The sequence below is a fragment of the Ascidiella aspersa genome, chromosome 8 (genome assembly GCF_963924565.1).
Source record: "Ascidiella aspersa chromosome 8, kaAscAspe10.2, whole genome shotgun sequence".
NCBI classification, from domain to species: Eukaryota; Metazoa; Chordata; class Ascidiacea; order Phlebobranchia; family Ascidiidae; genus Ascidiella; species Ascidiella aspersa.
The window spans coordinates 23,847,997-23,862,351 of NC_139454.1; the positions used below are offsets into that span (position 1 = coordinate 23,847,997).

The window sequence follows — 14,355 nt, forward strand, 5'->3', positions numbered from 1 at the left end:
ACAACTTGCTGCCTTACTATACTTTTGGCAGTTTGGGGCTTGATTCTCACCTCAAAACAGTTTAAAGGGCATGTTTGTCTTGTACAGTATATGTAGTCCACTGAAACACAGTTATGATTGTAGATTCTGGTGCTGTTTTTCGGCGTCTGCGGTTTGGCTATGGCAGCCTTGGGTTCGAATCTCGGCGGAGTCCTAAACGCAACGTTAAGCCTCAGCGGTACTTCATCCGGACCAATTTTGGCCCTCTTCACAATGGGATGGGCCTTTCCCTGGTGCAATTCTTGGGTAAGGGTCGCCGATGCGCATAACTTATATTTAAATAATTTGGAAAAGTGACAAGACGTGAAAAAAGAAAAAACAAAAGTTTGAAACAAGATAATTCATGAGTTTTATTCGTTTAAAGACAACATTCCCCATCCGCATTACATTTTGTTCATTACTGGCAAAATAAATTCCTTGCTTATAATAAAACAACAGGTTGATTGTATTCAAGTAGACTGGCTTACAAACTCGGGACAGGGACTCAAGTAAGCTTACTGTGGGCTACGAGTCCTTATGCTTTTGTTTACACAGTAACAAGTTTTAAACCGCTAAGTCACGCACCGTAAAAGAGGAATAGCAACGGAACCTATATTTCCTACCCAAGTATTGTGACTGGGTCAGTTGTTTATACGTCCTAGTTTGGCACCAGATTTTACCACTGTTTGGGGTTATGGGTAGTGGGTGGGGCTATAAAATGGGTTAGGGTTATAATTATTAGGGAGGTTAGTGATGTACCTAGGGTTGGGTTTGGGGGTTAGTTGAAGTGTTTTTTAGGCCTGATTTTACTATTTAGGTCTTATTTCAAATTGTTTAGAGCTTATTCCAATATAGACGCTACTACGACTTTTAGGTATTAGCCCTTATTCCAAACTTGTTTTAATTCGACGTTGATGTGGTTCTTATCTCGCTCTTTTGACTGCAATCCGATTCGGAATCACGTTGTTCTTAACTGACTTCGCAGCCCTGGTTTAAATTTAAAAGTCGAATGTTTTTCAGGGAGCATTAGCCGGGACTTTAAGCGGTTTTTCGGTGGGAATGTGGATTTACATCGGCAGCACCATTTACCCTCCCCCTGCACACTTCCTTAGGATTCTTCCGCTAAGCACAGAGCAATGCGTCGTTCCTAATTTAACGACGACTGTGACGTCTTCTACGCTGACAACAGGTTGACGTTCGAATTGTTTGTTTAGTTACAGTGTGATTCGCATCTAGCTGACCTAGTTTTAAACTTACAGGACTACATTTGTAAATCATTTGTTATTTAAAAAACTGTTAACACCCTAGGATGTTCGTTGTTTTGGTTTACTCCAACACATTTATTAATATACGATAGTTCATTACTTACTAAAAATTATCGTCGGCTTTCTATATGAAAAATACCATGTATTGTTGCTTTGCATTACGTAAATATCGAAATGCAAAAACAGTCAAATCTTGTTGTTTTGCAGACATTTTACAAAGCACAACATCTTCAACCCCTTACAGACCTCCAATTAGTGAATTGTATTCTGTTTCTTATGTCATGTATAGCATCATTGGCTTCTGTATTACTCTTGTTGTTGGACACATTGTATCGTTTTTAACGGGTAATTATTTCTTATTACAATTATACATTCTACGGTATCCTCTCATTTAGCCTTTCCGCAAAAAACTCAATTTTTTTGCAATTATTGACATTGTTAGGTTAATGTTTAACATATTGGTGTATAAACTATTGCTGCCAGGCTTAATATATAACCGATTGTTGCTCATCCAACAGTATTATATAATCAATCGACGTTTCGACGTCTTCATCAGGATAATGACAAATTTTGTTATTTGTCGCTTTATAAGGGATCTGTTTTACATGATACGTCAGTATCCTGATGAAGACGTTCTATATAGGACGTCGAAACGTCGATTGATTATATAATACTGCTGGATGAGCAACACTCGATAATATATTGGTGTGTAGTGTGCATGCAAATAAAAGTTAACTGAGCAGTTAATCCTAAATTCAATCGCTTTAGAGTTCATTCTACTTGATATTTATAACTCTTTAACAATAAACGGTTTTGCCTTCACAATATTTTTTACTGTTATTTCACGACAGGTTTCCAGCAACCGAGCAAACTTCCACGTGGTGTCACCATTCCCTTCTTCGACCACGTGGTTTTCAAATGGATTCCCGCCAAAACTCGGCGCTTCCTTTGGTGCGGAGTTCCTTACGACAAATATGAGAGCGAGGCTCAATTTGCAGATGAAGGAAAGAAGGGTGAGATTGACCTAGGAAAGTCCACTAAGGTGGAAAACAACTTGGGGTACGAAGCTGATTACGATGATGATGCTTCGTCCTATGGTGGACCGTCGTTCACAACAGCTTTATAAATTCTAAACCTATATTCCAACTTTATTTTTGGGCTTAATTATCTACATAAGTTCCAACTGATCTTGAAACGTGTGCAAAATTACAATTCGAACAAACTGGATAATGCTTTTCAAGTTTCCAACCGTTCCAAATCATATGTCCATAATAATTTAAAAAATATATCTGCTGAACCTTTCAAAATAACATTCCTAACATAAAACCTTCGAAAACCCGTAAAAGACTCGTGGTTTCTATCAAAAACACATCTTTAGTCACGGCAAAAATTAGTGCACGCGCTATCTTGCTAAAAACGCGTTTTTTTGTTGTGTCTGTCTTCTGTGCGTAAGATTTGCGTCAAGTCTGGTCGGTGGAAACTCGACAGCAAACGCAGCGTTCCATCTCATTAGTCTTGATCAGTGTGCTATAAAGCTTTTAACTGGTGGGCATTCAGTCTTATTATGTTCGTAAATAATGATCCAAAGTTTTTATTTATAAAATTGGTAATGTACATTTTATGTTTTAATTTACCAATTGTTACTAAATATTTTAAATCCACATGATGTGTACCGTAATTGCAGTTCTGTTTTGTTTAAAAAAAGTTGTTTGAGATTTTTAAAATCGTTTTACTTTTTTCTATCGCTTTCGTGTGCTTATAATTTAGATATTATTTTTTTGACAGTTATTTCAAAGTAAACATTGTGACGAATGTTGGTGATCATTGCAGATGTCCGACGCGAGATGTACTAAATTATTTAGCACAACAAGTTGTCGAAATACTAAGCTCAACAGAATACGCCTTTTAGTCAAGTCATTGTTATGATTTATGTCCATATCGTCGCCTGTAGTTTTTATGTTATTTTGTGACTGTGTACATTCTTCAGGTTAGAATAAACATTTACAAGGTTGTGTGTGTAAGGATTTACGCGACCCTGAAGAAAAACTCAAATTTGCATCGCGGCCCACTATTTGCAGACTCAACCAGTGTCAAATTATATAGGCTGCAGTTTGATAAAAGTAAACATTTTCACGTCCTAAAGTATGCTAACTTGGGAGAAGCAAAAATAAGCAAAAAAAAGTATATTAAACGTTAGTTTGCTGGAGTTTTTCACCTACTAACGTCTATTTACAACATCACTTAATTATTATTGCAACACTTCTGTACATCTGCTTTGGGACTACTTGCTTTATTTTTGATTAACATCATGAAGTTTTTCGTTGCTCACCATGTTTGTTTGCTCAAAATTAAATCAATAAAATAAAAAAATATTAATAATAAAAGTCAGACGGTTTATTAGCGAAAAGTACTATGTCATTACAGAAACAAGAAAATATATCCTCAACGAAATTGTACATTTTGTTCATAGACATCAAATATCCGCACAAAAATTCCCCCGGGTAATCACCTTGTAAGTTCTCGCGCGAAGAATTTTGTTGATTTTCTAAAAAGTCTTTCAACAACGAAAACTTACACGTACAACTGACATCATGAATAGTATCGTTCATAAGTCTGAAAACTTTATTGAAATCATTCAGTTAAGTGTTTCTTCAAAGGTAAAGCAATTGGATCCCGAAAAAATTGAAAGGGCTTTTGAATGGGCCCAATACTTTGAAAAGGTGTGTTAATAATAATGGCGCTCTTTCACTATTGTACGTAAAAATTAATAAAAAAAAAAAAAAAAAACTTTTTTCAAATGCCGCATACCACAACACATATTGTTTGGGTTAGGGTACGGGTTAGCGTTTGGTTGAGGGTGGGTCAAGTTATTATTAACAATAAACATAATATTACTTGACCCACCCTCACCCAAACGCTAACCCTAACCTAAACAATATGCGTTGTGGTATGCGGTATTATTTTGTTTTGTTTTTTGCATAACTTTTCATGTACATAAGTGAAAGAGCGCCATAATAATTTATTTTTACTCCTAGAATGTGTTTCAACAACAGAATTTTGCCCTTCAACAGATCACATAATACCGACGATAAAGTTCTATAATTTAAAAAAGGTTTATTCGAATTGAGATAAACTTATGATGCCATTCATTTATATGACAAAATGCATACTTATATTAAAATTTATACACCTTGCTGACTGATTTGTGTTTAAAGCAGTGCGCTTCTTAAGCTATGATTTATTTTTACTTGTCCAAGTTTATACTTTTTCGACGCCAGTAGAAATCTTACCTCATTTTCGTCCGTGTTTTTTATTGCTTGCTATTATATTTATTCTCCCATATTAAGTTCTTCCTTAAAATTTCACTTTTGACAACTTGTTTTGTGACTCTAACAAATGTGGCAGGATTCTAGACGAAAAAAACAGCTTTATTTTAACATTTATAGTTTTAAACTTAAGCGTGAAATAGTCTAATTGAGATGTTTCATGTTTTTGTTGTTTCATGGAGGTCTACATCTTATCTACCAATTTAAGGAATTTGGGCTGTATGCCAGATAGGAATAATTTTGCAGCTTAAAATTGCGTGGCTGTAATAACATTTCTGCCTATATGGGCTGTTGGCAGCAACCCTAAGGGTTGGTTGTAATATTAAATTTAGTTTCCCAGAATTTAGCCCTCTGATTTAGCCCTTGGGGGCCACAGAAGTACCTAATTAGTTTAGTAAATACCCTCTTTTATATACTTAAAGGCCTTGTTCATTCTGGTTTAACATAAAATGTTGGTACAACCACAGGTCCATGAGAAATTTAAAAGCAACCCTGCCATGCTCCAACAGTTGGATGAAAAGTTGAAATCTCTTGTTTTGGACAAGAAACTTAATTTGGGTAGTTTGTCTTTCGGTTTTGATTCTTTGGAAAAAGCTTCCTCACTTTTATACCAGGTAATAAACCAATTTTAGCAATAAATAAGGTAATGCTTAACTTAATGGCATTAATTTATTGTTTTAAAATGGCTTGAATGGACCTAAATATTTTGGGTAGAATGACTTACTTCATTTTATTATTGGTAAAAATTATTTTACTTGACCTTTGAGAAATTTAGCAATTGATTTCAATTAAGATTAAGTGTTTTAATATAATCTTATTTTGGCAGAATCTGAGTAATTACTTCTTTTGTTTTAGTAAACCTATTTAGCTTGCAACCTGTCTTTGTTTTGGTCAAGTAAAATAATGCTAGAGGTGGAATCATGAATTAATTTTTTGCGTTGAAAAAAACAAATTGTTAATTACTTGCCTTATTATGGCAAAAAAATCTTAACCAACTCTTAAAAGCTTTTTCTCTTTTTTTTATTTTTTCTAAAAAAGTTCGCTATTTCTTGGTAGGAATTGAAGTTATTGCTTTGCTCGTAAAAGTCCACAACAGAAACGTCTTGAAATTAGACTTGCATTGGATAGGTAAGGTATTCACTTGGGCTTGACTTAAACTTGGGGTATTTTTTTACAAATTACTGAACATGGACTTTTCAACACTGAATTTAATATAAATATGAGAAACAATTGGTAAATACCAGAAGCGCTCAATCCCCAATTTCTGGTGGTTTGTGAAAAAACATTAATGAACCTTAAAACAGGGATTACTAATTTTATACATGGATTTATCAATAATAGTAGCTTGAATTTGCCTTGCCAACGCAACCTGAACTCCTATTATTATCCTAATTGTTTATTATTTGTACATAAAAATGGGTACTTTTAATAGATGTACATTTACTTTCATAGAATTTTCTGTCAAACACTTACTTTCCACCAAATCATCTGCCTTTATTGTATAAAAAGGCTTTCCGAGACATGTCAGGAGATCCTGTTGATAATATGACTTTTATACAGGTTTGTTTGTGTATTGTCTTTCATGATATGTTTATTATAATGTCAATATCATTAGTATACCGAAAGCAGACTCTTCACCGAATCTGTAGATCAATGATGCAAGCAGGACAGACTAGAAAAACAACTGGCCTGCAGTGAGGTTCGAACTCACGACCTCCGGTCAAGCCGGGACCGTCGCTCTACCAACTGAGCTATGCAGGCTCAGAAGGGAGCGAGTCGACACACATATGTGTGTTCATGTTTCAATGTCAATATCACTGTTTTAAAGCGACAATAAGTGTAACCGTTTTTGTTTTTAGGATATGGTCAGTTTGGTAGAGGAGCGTGCAGCATTAACCATTCTCTCTAATGTGCAAGGTAAGACCATAACAATTTTATAGTTTTATATTTTGACCAATTAAATGCCAGAACATGTGTATAAAACTGTAAGAAAATTTCGTAATTTAATTTTTGTTTTGTTCATTTCATTTTAAATCAACATAATTAGTTTTTGAATGATTTAATTTAAAATATGTGCATTAGGAACTGTGCTTTAATTGCTTGCTGGTTTATTTAGAAACCTGTGAACGATCTCCTTTGAGCAATTTCAATAGAAGGCTGAGTCCAGCTACAAAAACAGCGGCAAGTTTATTTCGGTTAAACATCGAAACAGCTACTGCAACTGAACGCAGCGAAACAAAGTAAGATTTTTCTCCAAAGCAACTTAATCAAACTTTTACAAACAGAAAAGTGCCTAAAATAAGAAAAGCACAATGTTTGGAATTTTATTCTAAAGTTAGGAATTTATTATAAGTACTTCGACTTCACCAGGACTTTTTATATGCATCACTTAATAATGTTGTTAAACTAAATTGAAGACACTTGTATTCTGACATCTGTTATGTTGATGAAAATGATGCTGGTCTGATTTTCATGCTTGATTTTCTCAATGAATACCAGACGCCTTTCCAAGGTCCCCAAATCATACCATTGTCAAATCCATATTCAGTGTCTTCACTTCTGTTAAAAGATTGTATGGTTTATAACACTACTGTATTTAGGGACAACTATATATGTAATTATATGGCAGGAGTTTGAAAGCATCATACATTTTTAGATTTAGAATCAATAGAAAAGCCCATACAGAGATAGGTAGCGTTTTTTATTTTACTTGTTCATTTTCAATAATAATATATTTTGTTATTTATGAAAATAAATTAAAAGTTATATAAAACACTCAAAAAAATGCTGCCCACTCGTATATAGACTTTATTTATTCTGTGTCTAACAGCACCTTATGCTATTATGTTCTAAATGCCCTTTGTTTTGTGATTTCGGGAGACAGAATTACAGTTCGATTAAAATAGTAACAATAACAAGAAATGGAATGACCACTTCCAGACAGAAAAAGAATATTTTGAAGCTTTGTTGTATATATCAGTACTGTTGTTTAGAGTTATGGTATTTGTAATGCAGAAATGGATATTGGTATTTTTTAAATAAAAATATATAAGAATGTTTAACAATTAAAACTAAAAGTCCATTATTTCTTTACATGTACCTGTAATAACCATCCTGGTAGATCTTTCCGTTGAGATTAACAGCAGAACAGCTGTTGTACCACCAACCACCACTTCCTTGCAGGGCACAGTTGCCTTTATTTAGTTAAGACCAAAAAGTATGAGTTAAATTGAGCATATCTAATGGTTTGTATAGATATATATTAAAAATGACACAGTGTATTCCTGGCTATCTTTAATACCGTTTTTTTTTTTTTTGACTCAAAATATGTTTTATTAAAGTTAAACCATGTGCTGAATTAAATTGTTTAGCTGACACAGCCTGCTGGTTGTAAGTTGCTCAGGTCTCGTCTGGTATATGTTGTAGTTTTTTGTGTTTGGAATTGTAATGTATTTAAAGTGTGTCGTACATAAATACCAATATGCACAAATGTGCAAGGCTACGTATTTTGTAATTATTTGGTTATGGCTATAGTGTTTTTATGGGGAAATTGTGCGTTTTTGTAAAAGGTATACAGTTTACACTTTGAGAGCTGAAGCTATAAAATTTTTATGTGCTCTACCTCGAAAGTATTTTGAATTGCTCAAATGAAAACTACTGAACAATTTAGTGTGACAGATGTAACTTAATTTAACACGTGCAAAGGCAACCTAGAAAAATACTAGTATGGAGCTAAAGCCGGAGCCATTGCATATATGTATTTGGAGGATGGGAGCTGAAGCCAATGGTTAAGTGTTTAATGGCTTCGCACCTAGAGCTGTAGTTAGAGCTAATGCTGTTTTACTGGAGCTAGAGCCTTGGTTATGTTTTTGGTGCCTCAGGAGCTGAAGCCGATGCCATTATATGTGAGATTAATCTGTGGCTCCAACGCTGTTTTTACAGTGACTCCCCAGCCATGGTCAACACCCACCTTCAATATACATGTCGTTGTCATGATCTGCAGTTGAGAAGGGCATGCCGTTGTGCTTTGTGATAAGCACGTCGTCCTCTTTGCCGAAGTTGTGCCCAGCAAAACCGTCCCCTATCGATCCCTTGGGGTCCGCTTGGTAGCCGCTTATGGTCAGTGTGTAGTCCGTGCTTTCCGAGCCGACGCCGAAATGGGTGTAAAGCGCGTATCTGCGAAAGTGTACGCGTGTAAAGGAACATTGATGCACTAAACATTGTTCTAGGTGGAAGTTAGGAGTTGTACACACGTTCATATTAAAACGTTAATGGACCGAAGAGGTCCTATGCAAATCAGTATGCTGATTAGCGAAATTGTACGACTGTAAATAGAGCCTTACGCTCGTACGGACTAGATAATACCATAAACGTAGTTTGACGTGGAAGTTAGGAATTGCACACACCTTTGTATTGAAGCGGTAACGGGTGAAAGCGGGCCCGTAGAAATAAATATGCTGTTTAGCATCTGCGAAAGTAGGTACGCATGTAAAAGGCTGCGTTACGCAGTTATCGGTGAAATAATTTGCTTGTCGAAGTTTCATGTGGTAGTTTAGAAGTTGTTACTCGCACGTACATACCGCAACTTGAACGGCTGAAACGGACCTATACAAATTAATATGCTGTTCAGCATCTTCAAAAGTGTACGGACGTTAAGACGACATGACACGCTGGAGTCAGATAATGTAGATGCTGGTAGTTTAACACACGATCGTATCGGGGTTGTTATGGACGAAAGCGTCTTCATACACACGTTCGTATTGGAACGTTAACGGACGAAAGCGGGCGCATAGAAATCAGTAAGCTGTTTAGCATCTTTCAAAGCTGACAGACCTATAGTTTACGCACATAGCGGCGAAACAATTTTCTGAACGAAGTTTCATGTGGAAGTTTAGAAGTTGTTGTATCACTATCGGCCTTACAAAAATTTAACCTAAAAAAATTGAGGGCCGAATTTTTCCAGGGCCTTTGGCTAAAGCCTTAGTAGCTTAATGGTTAATCCGGCCCTGGTACCTCGACTGTAACGGACGTAGGTGGACCTATGTCTTGAAAAACGAAACGAAAAAATTTGCAAATCGCTTCTACCAACCTTTCGACTCCCTTCCAGTCCTCCAAGTCCACTCTGAGGTGTTGGTGCTTATGTGTGGTCATCAGGTGCAAGTTCTCATTTCCCACCCAGTAGTTGTTCTCCCCTCTACGCGCGCAATCAACCTCGCCAAAGCCAAACTTGTACGATTGCCAGTCGCGGTTGAAATCGATGTCATTGCTCACGTGCGTGTGCACGTAAGTCCACCCGCCGCCGTCGGTCTGCATTAAAACGAGAAGCGGCATCGATTTGGTGACGTTAAAAATTAGATTTCCTCTTTTTTTCTAGGTGAAGCGCGACTGCTGATCTTAATTACAGTATAAAACTTGCGAAAGAATAATAGTATGTTTATCGGAGGTGAAGGAGATTATTTACGTTTATTTTAGACGTGAAAGGAAACAAAGTCCAAATTCCAAGTATTTACTTGTCATTGATTTAAATCAGTTTTAAGCCAAGGCTTTAGGATCAAATTAAATGCTGTGCACTCTGTTAAAAAATTATTCCATTTCTAGCACTATTTCCTCGTTGCTGTAAAACAGATGACAAGCAAACGTTTGTACTCAAAATCGACAATAGGTGTCCTAATATTTCCAGAATGTCATTGGTTAGATTTTTAGAACATTTTATTTAAATTGTCTGAAGTTGAAGTGAAATCGTTTGTTCAAAAGACTTTGGTCAATTCAAGTCGCAAAGAATGACTGAAGTCTTTACAACATTGTAAAGTTTCCGGAAAAGTATCTTGAAATAATTCGGCCTTTTTCAGCTAACGGCATCCCTTATAAGGTTATATAGTTTGAGGCACCTTTTGTTGAATTTTAGTTAAGTATATTGCCAAAATAGTCGCAATACACTGAGTAAAACAACACACATCTACTGAAAGCTGATTCAAGAATAATTTTAATTATCTATTGGCTCCCTCGAGCATTAGAAGCGGCACCCCACCCCGGTTGTGAACCGCTGACATACCTATACTGAGTAGTGGCCTAAATGTGAGGTGTGGCTATTATTGTTTCCGATTAGACATCTGGATATTCAAATCTGTTTAACTTGAACGACCCGGTTGATTAAAGTAACCGACTTAGATGCACAATTCATCACTCTAATTTTGGCGGAACTCAGTTAAACTTTATAAGCGTTTATTTGGCCTTTACCTCTTGGTCGCAAAAGAGCAACATCGATTTGGTGGATCTGGGAATGGTCACGTGATACACACCGCTGGTCCGACCGCCTGCTGCGTAAATTTCCGCACAATCTGAAAAATAGTGAAAATTCGGAAATATTCACTGCGATGGCATCCTCCCTAATATCATGCATTGTTTTGCCTTAAAGTTTACCTGCCTTTCTGCTCTTGGTTTCTTTACCGAATTGTTTTGAAGTGCGTGTGATTCTTAGATTTTTACCTTTATTAAAATTATTTATAAAATCAGAATTAGCAGTGAATTAAAGTTTGCACTTTTGACGAATTATAAAGAAACCAGATTCTTAGCAAGATAACTAGTTGTTATAGTGCCACTATAGAGATCACTTGGATTGTTTACTGGACTGCTGAATGCATATAGCATTTAACACGTGCGTTACGCTTGGTTGATTTGTTGTTCTACTTGCGGTAGCTTGCATAGCGTGCTAGTTTTGCAAAAACTTTTCACTTATACTTTGACCTGATGAAGCACGGTTGTGCGAAAGCTTGCCGAGAATGCAGCTGTTTACAAAAATTAGGTCTATATGTAAGTTACATCTCACGCTTTGTATTTTGGGTATAGACTCAACGTCACCACAGTTAATTGAAGAACATATAGATTAGCGAATATACTGTTAACAACATTTGTTAGCTGAAAGCACTCTCCAAAAGCGAAATAACATTGTCTAGCGGACGATCGCAAATCTCAACCCTGAAATTGGAACTGCTCTATACTTTCGTGATATGTAGTTTTCGTTTTTTAGGGTCAAAGTTACCGCGAACGGACGTTAAAACTGTTCTTATCCGACAATTCGACAACTTAATTAAATATTGTATGTGAGAGAGTTTTTAATGTTCCATTGTGCTGTAGGGTTGTTTCTCTACGTAGCCGTAGCACTGCATATGTGATAGTGGAAATCACCTTGACCCTTGCAAGATAAATGTCGACCTTAATTCCTGATCAGAAACAGCAAAATACTCTAGCAAAGCTAGTAATTTAGGTCAGACACTTTTTAGAGATGTTAAAAGATATAGCCAGCACGCATATATAATTATATTTCGCCAGCACAGGCATCGTCAGTATATCTTAATATATATAAGAATATATATTGTATTATATATATATATATCTTTTAACATCTATAAAAAGTGTCTTAACTTAAGTACTAGCTTTGCTAGAGTATTCTACTATTGCATGTAACTATTAACTAATTCCACAATGCAAAAAGAGCTATAGTTGGGATCATAGCCCGAACCAACCTGTTCCGGTTATAACGTGAGGACAGGGCTCTGGTGCCTTGCTCCCCACCGAGCATTTATTCCTCAGCTGTTCGCTGCGGGCTGCAACCTGTTCCTGCATTTCCTCAACTCGAATTACGGATTGTTGAAGCTCTTCCACACTGGATAAAACATTTTTAAGTGTTGCTTTTTGCCAAACCTTAGTGAAAATTGCCCTGGCGCCTGTTCAGGCTTGGATAACTATTTATATTAAAATAAGCTTGATAAAATTGTCGTTCAAGTTAACGTTTTATCGTGATGTAGTTTATATTAGCTATTTTTCTGTTAACAAACTAGATTTAGCAGTAATTTAAGGCATGGCTTCGCATACTTTTCAGTCTGCGACCCCTTTCACATTACTAAAATACTCCCCGACAGTTTAAAACATAACATTTTCCGATCTCCACTTTGGCACGCATTTGCCGAAGTAATGTGCATTTAAAGGGTTTCGTTTGCATTAAGTTCGCCATTAGCATGTCAAACCAGAAAAATTAGTAATTTAGAGATTGAACACTTTGTATAAAAAAAAACGGATGTACTCACGACACCTTGAACTCGATTAGCGTACCCAAGTTTGGGAAGCTCTGATTTAAGGTATTTTTAGGCATTATGTCGCGAACAAATAATTCACCACAGCCCGTAGTTTGGCGAATTCTGTGATATTCGTTCCAACCAACCTGTCAGCATTTTCGTTTTTGATGCGAACAAGTTGTTCCCTCCGTTGTTGCAGCTCAGTTAAAAGATCCTGCTGGCGGGAAATCTTGTCTGCGTGAAATATAAGGCTTTGTTGTCCGACATTAAAATGTGACGCTTGTTGATAATTCAGTAAGTGAGTAAGTCGGTCTAGCTCGGTGTAGCCTTAATCAAGCATTACTCCACTCAGACTTAGGCCAGTTGTTTTTCTGGCTTGCACTGCTTGCATCATAGATCGACATATTCGGCGAGTCTGCGAAGGCTTTTCGGTGTACTATTGATACGGAAGCCGTAATCGTTGGTCATAAAGCAACTTCCGAGGGGCTAGATCACAGATGTTATTAAACACATATGTTTGTGTGTGTCTTTATCCACTCAGACTTGGACAACTAGATAATTTTAGTTTTCTAATTCATTGAATTAGAGCAAAATGCGGCTAATTCTAATTCTAATCTAATTTATGAATTGCTTGTGTGCTCTAATTCTAGTTCTAATCTAATTCGTATTTTTCCAAAACTGCTACTTTGTCCAACGGCATTTTTAGTCACTCAGTTGAAACACAGACTTTCAATTAAAACTCTTTGGTTGGAACGACTTGTATGTAAATTTTACAGTCTAAAAAGCATAAAAATTAGCACACCCATATTTACCATTCACATTCTTATAAGAATACTTTGCGATTAAATTAAATTGGTTGTATGTGATTCTAGTTCAAATTCTAGGTGAAATTTGTTTTTTTTAGGAATTCGGTAATTCTAATTCTAATCTAATTTGAAAAATTAAAATGCTCTAATTTTAATTCTAATCTAATTTTAAAAAGCTAAAATAAATCTAGTTGTCCAAGTCTGACTCCACTACTTAACCCAGTATGGCGTCGGCTAGTGGTATTGGCGTTTTGGATTAATTCAATTTTATGCTATTCGATTGGATGCGGTCTTATATTGCGGCTCTAATTACCGTGTTTCGTTATCGTGTGTAATAGGATTTGTTATATACTTAACGAGCAATATTGAAGAAAGTGACTCTGTCTAGAGTACAAGAGGTTAAGGACAGGTATCTCTAGACGCCTGCTCCTTGGAGGCAGGTGCATAACAAGGAACCTGTAGAAGACTTAGGTACCGTCGGGCCGCCTCACTTACCCGTAGCAACACATTCTAAACGCTGTCACGTAGCAAGTCTTGAAGATTATCCGGATAAATATATGAAAAGTCGGCACGTTTTATAAAAATCTTTGTTATAGAAGAGCCATATAGAATTGTTACAACAAGGCTATCAAGCAAAATTTTGACTAATTTTTTTTTCTGCATGACAGGTGTAAAAAGAAACGTGTAGACTAAGGCAGCCGTCGGCCCTAGCCTTACGGGCCAGCGCCAGTATCAGCACAACCTAAACGCTAATAATACTAAAAGTCTTTGCCCACACGAAACAACAACAATAACCTACTGTTAATTTGCGTCCTTCGCCCGTTCTGGTGCGCTCTATGCTCGACCAGAAATCCGCGAACTGCGTTCA

The 14,355-nt window shown here is 36.3% G+C and overlaps 1 protein-coding gene across 1 annotated transcript in view; it reads left to right on the forward strand.

Annotated features, from left to right (window-relative positions):
• The window catches only part of LOC146136971 (sodium-coupled monocarboxylate transporter 2-like), a 45,558-nt gene that overhangs the window by 4,040 nt on the left and 27,163 nt on the right, over positions 1 to 14,355 (forward strand). Inside the window, exons 8-15 of the mRNA XM_083396302.1 lie at positions 124 to 285; positions 1,039 to 1,207; positions 1,491 to 1,628; positions 2,135 to 2,325; positions 5,077 to 5,223; positions 6,062 to 6,169; positions 6,469 to 6,526; positions 6,726 to 6,849. Coding sequence (XP_083252428.1) covers positions 124 to 285; positions 1,039 to 1,207; positions 1,491 to 1,628; positions 2,135 to 2,325; positions 5,077 to 5,223; positions 6,062 to 6,169; positions 6,469 to 6,526; positions 6,726 to 6,849 — 1,097 coding nt within the window. The remainder of the gene's footprint in view (positions 1 to 123; positions 286 to 1,038; positions 1,208 to 1,490; positions 1,629 to 2,134; positions 2,326 to 5,076; positions 5,224 to 6,061; positions 6,170 to 6,468; positions 6,527 to 6,725; positions 6,850 to 14,355) is intronic.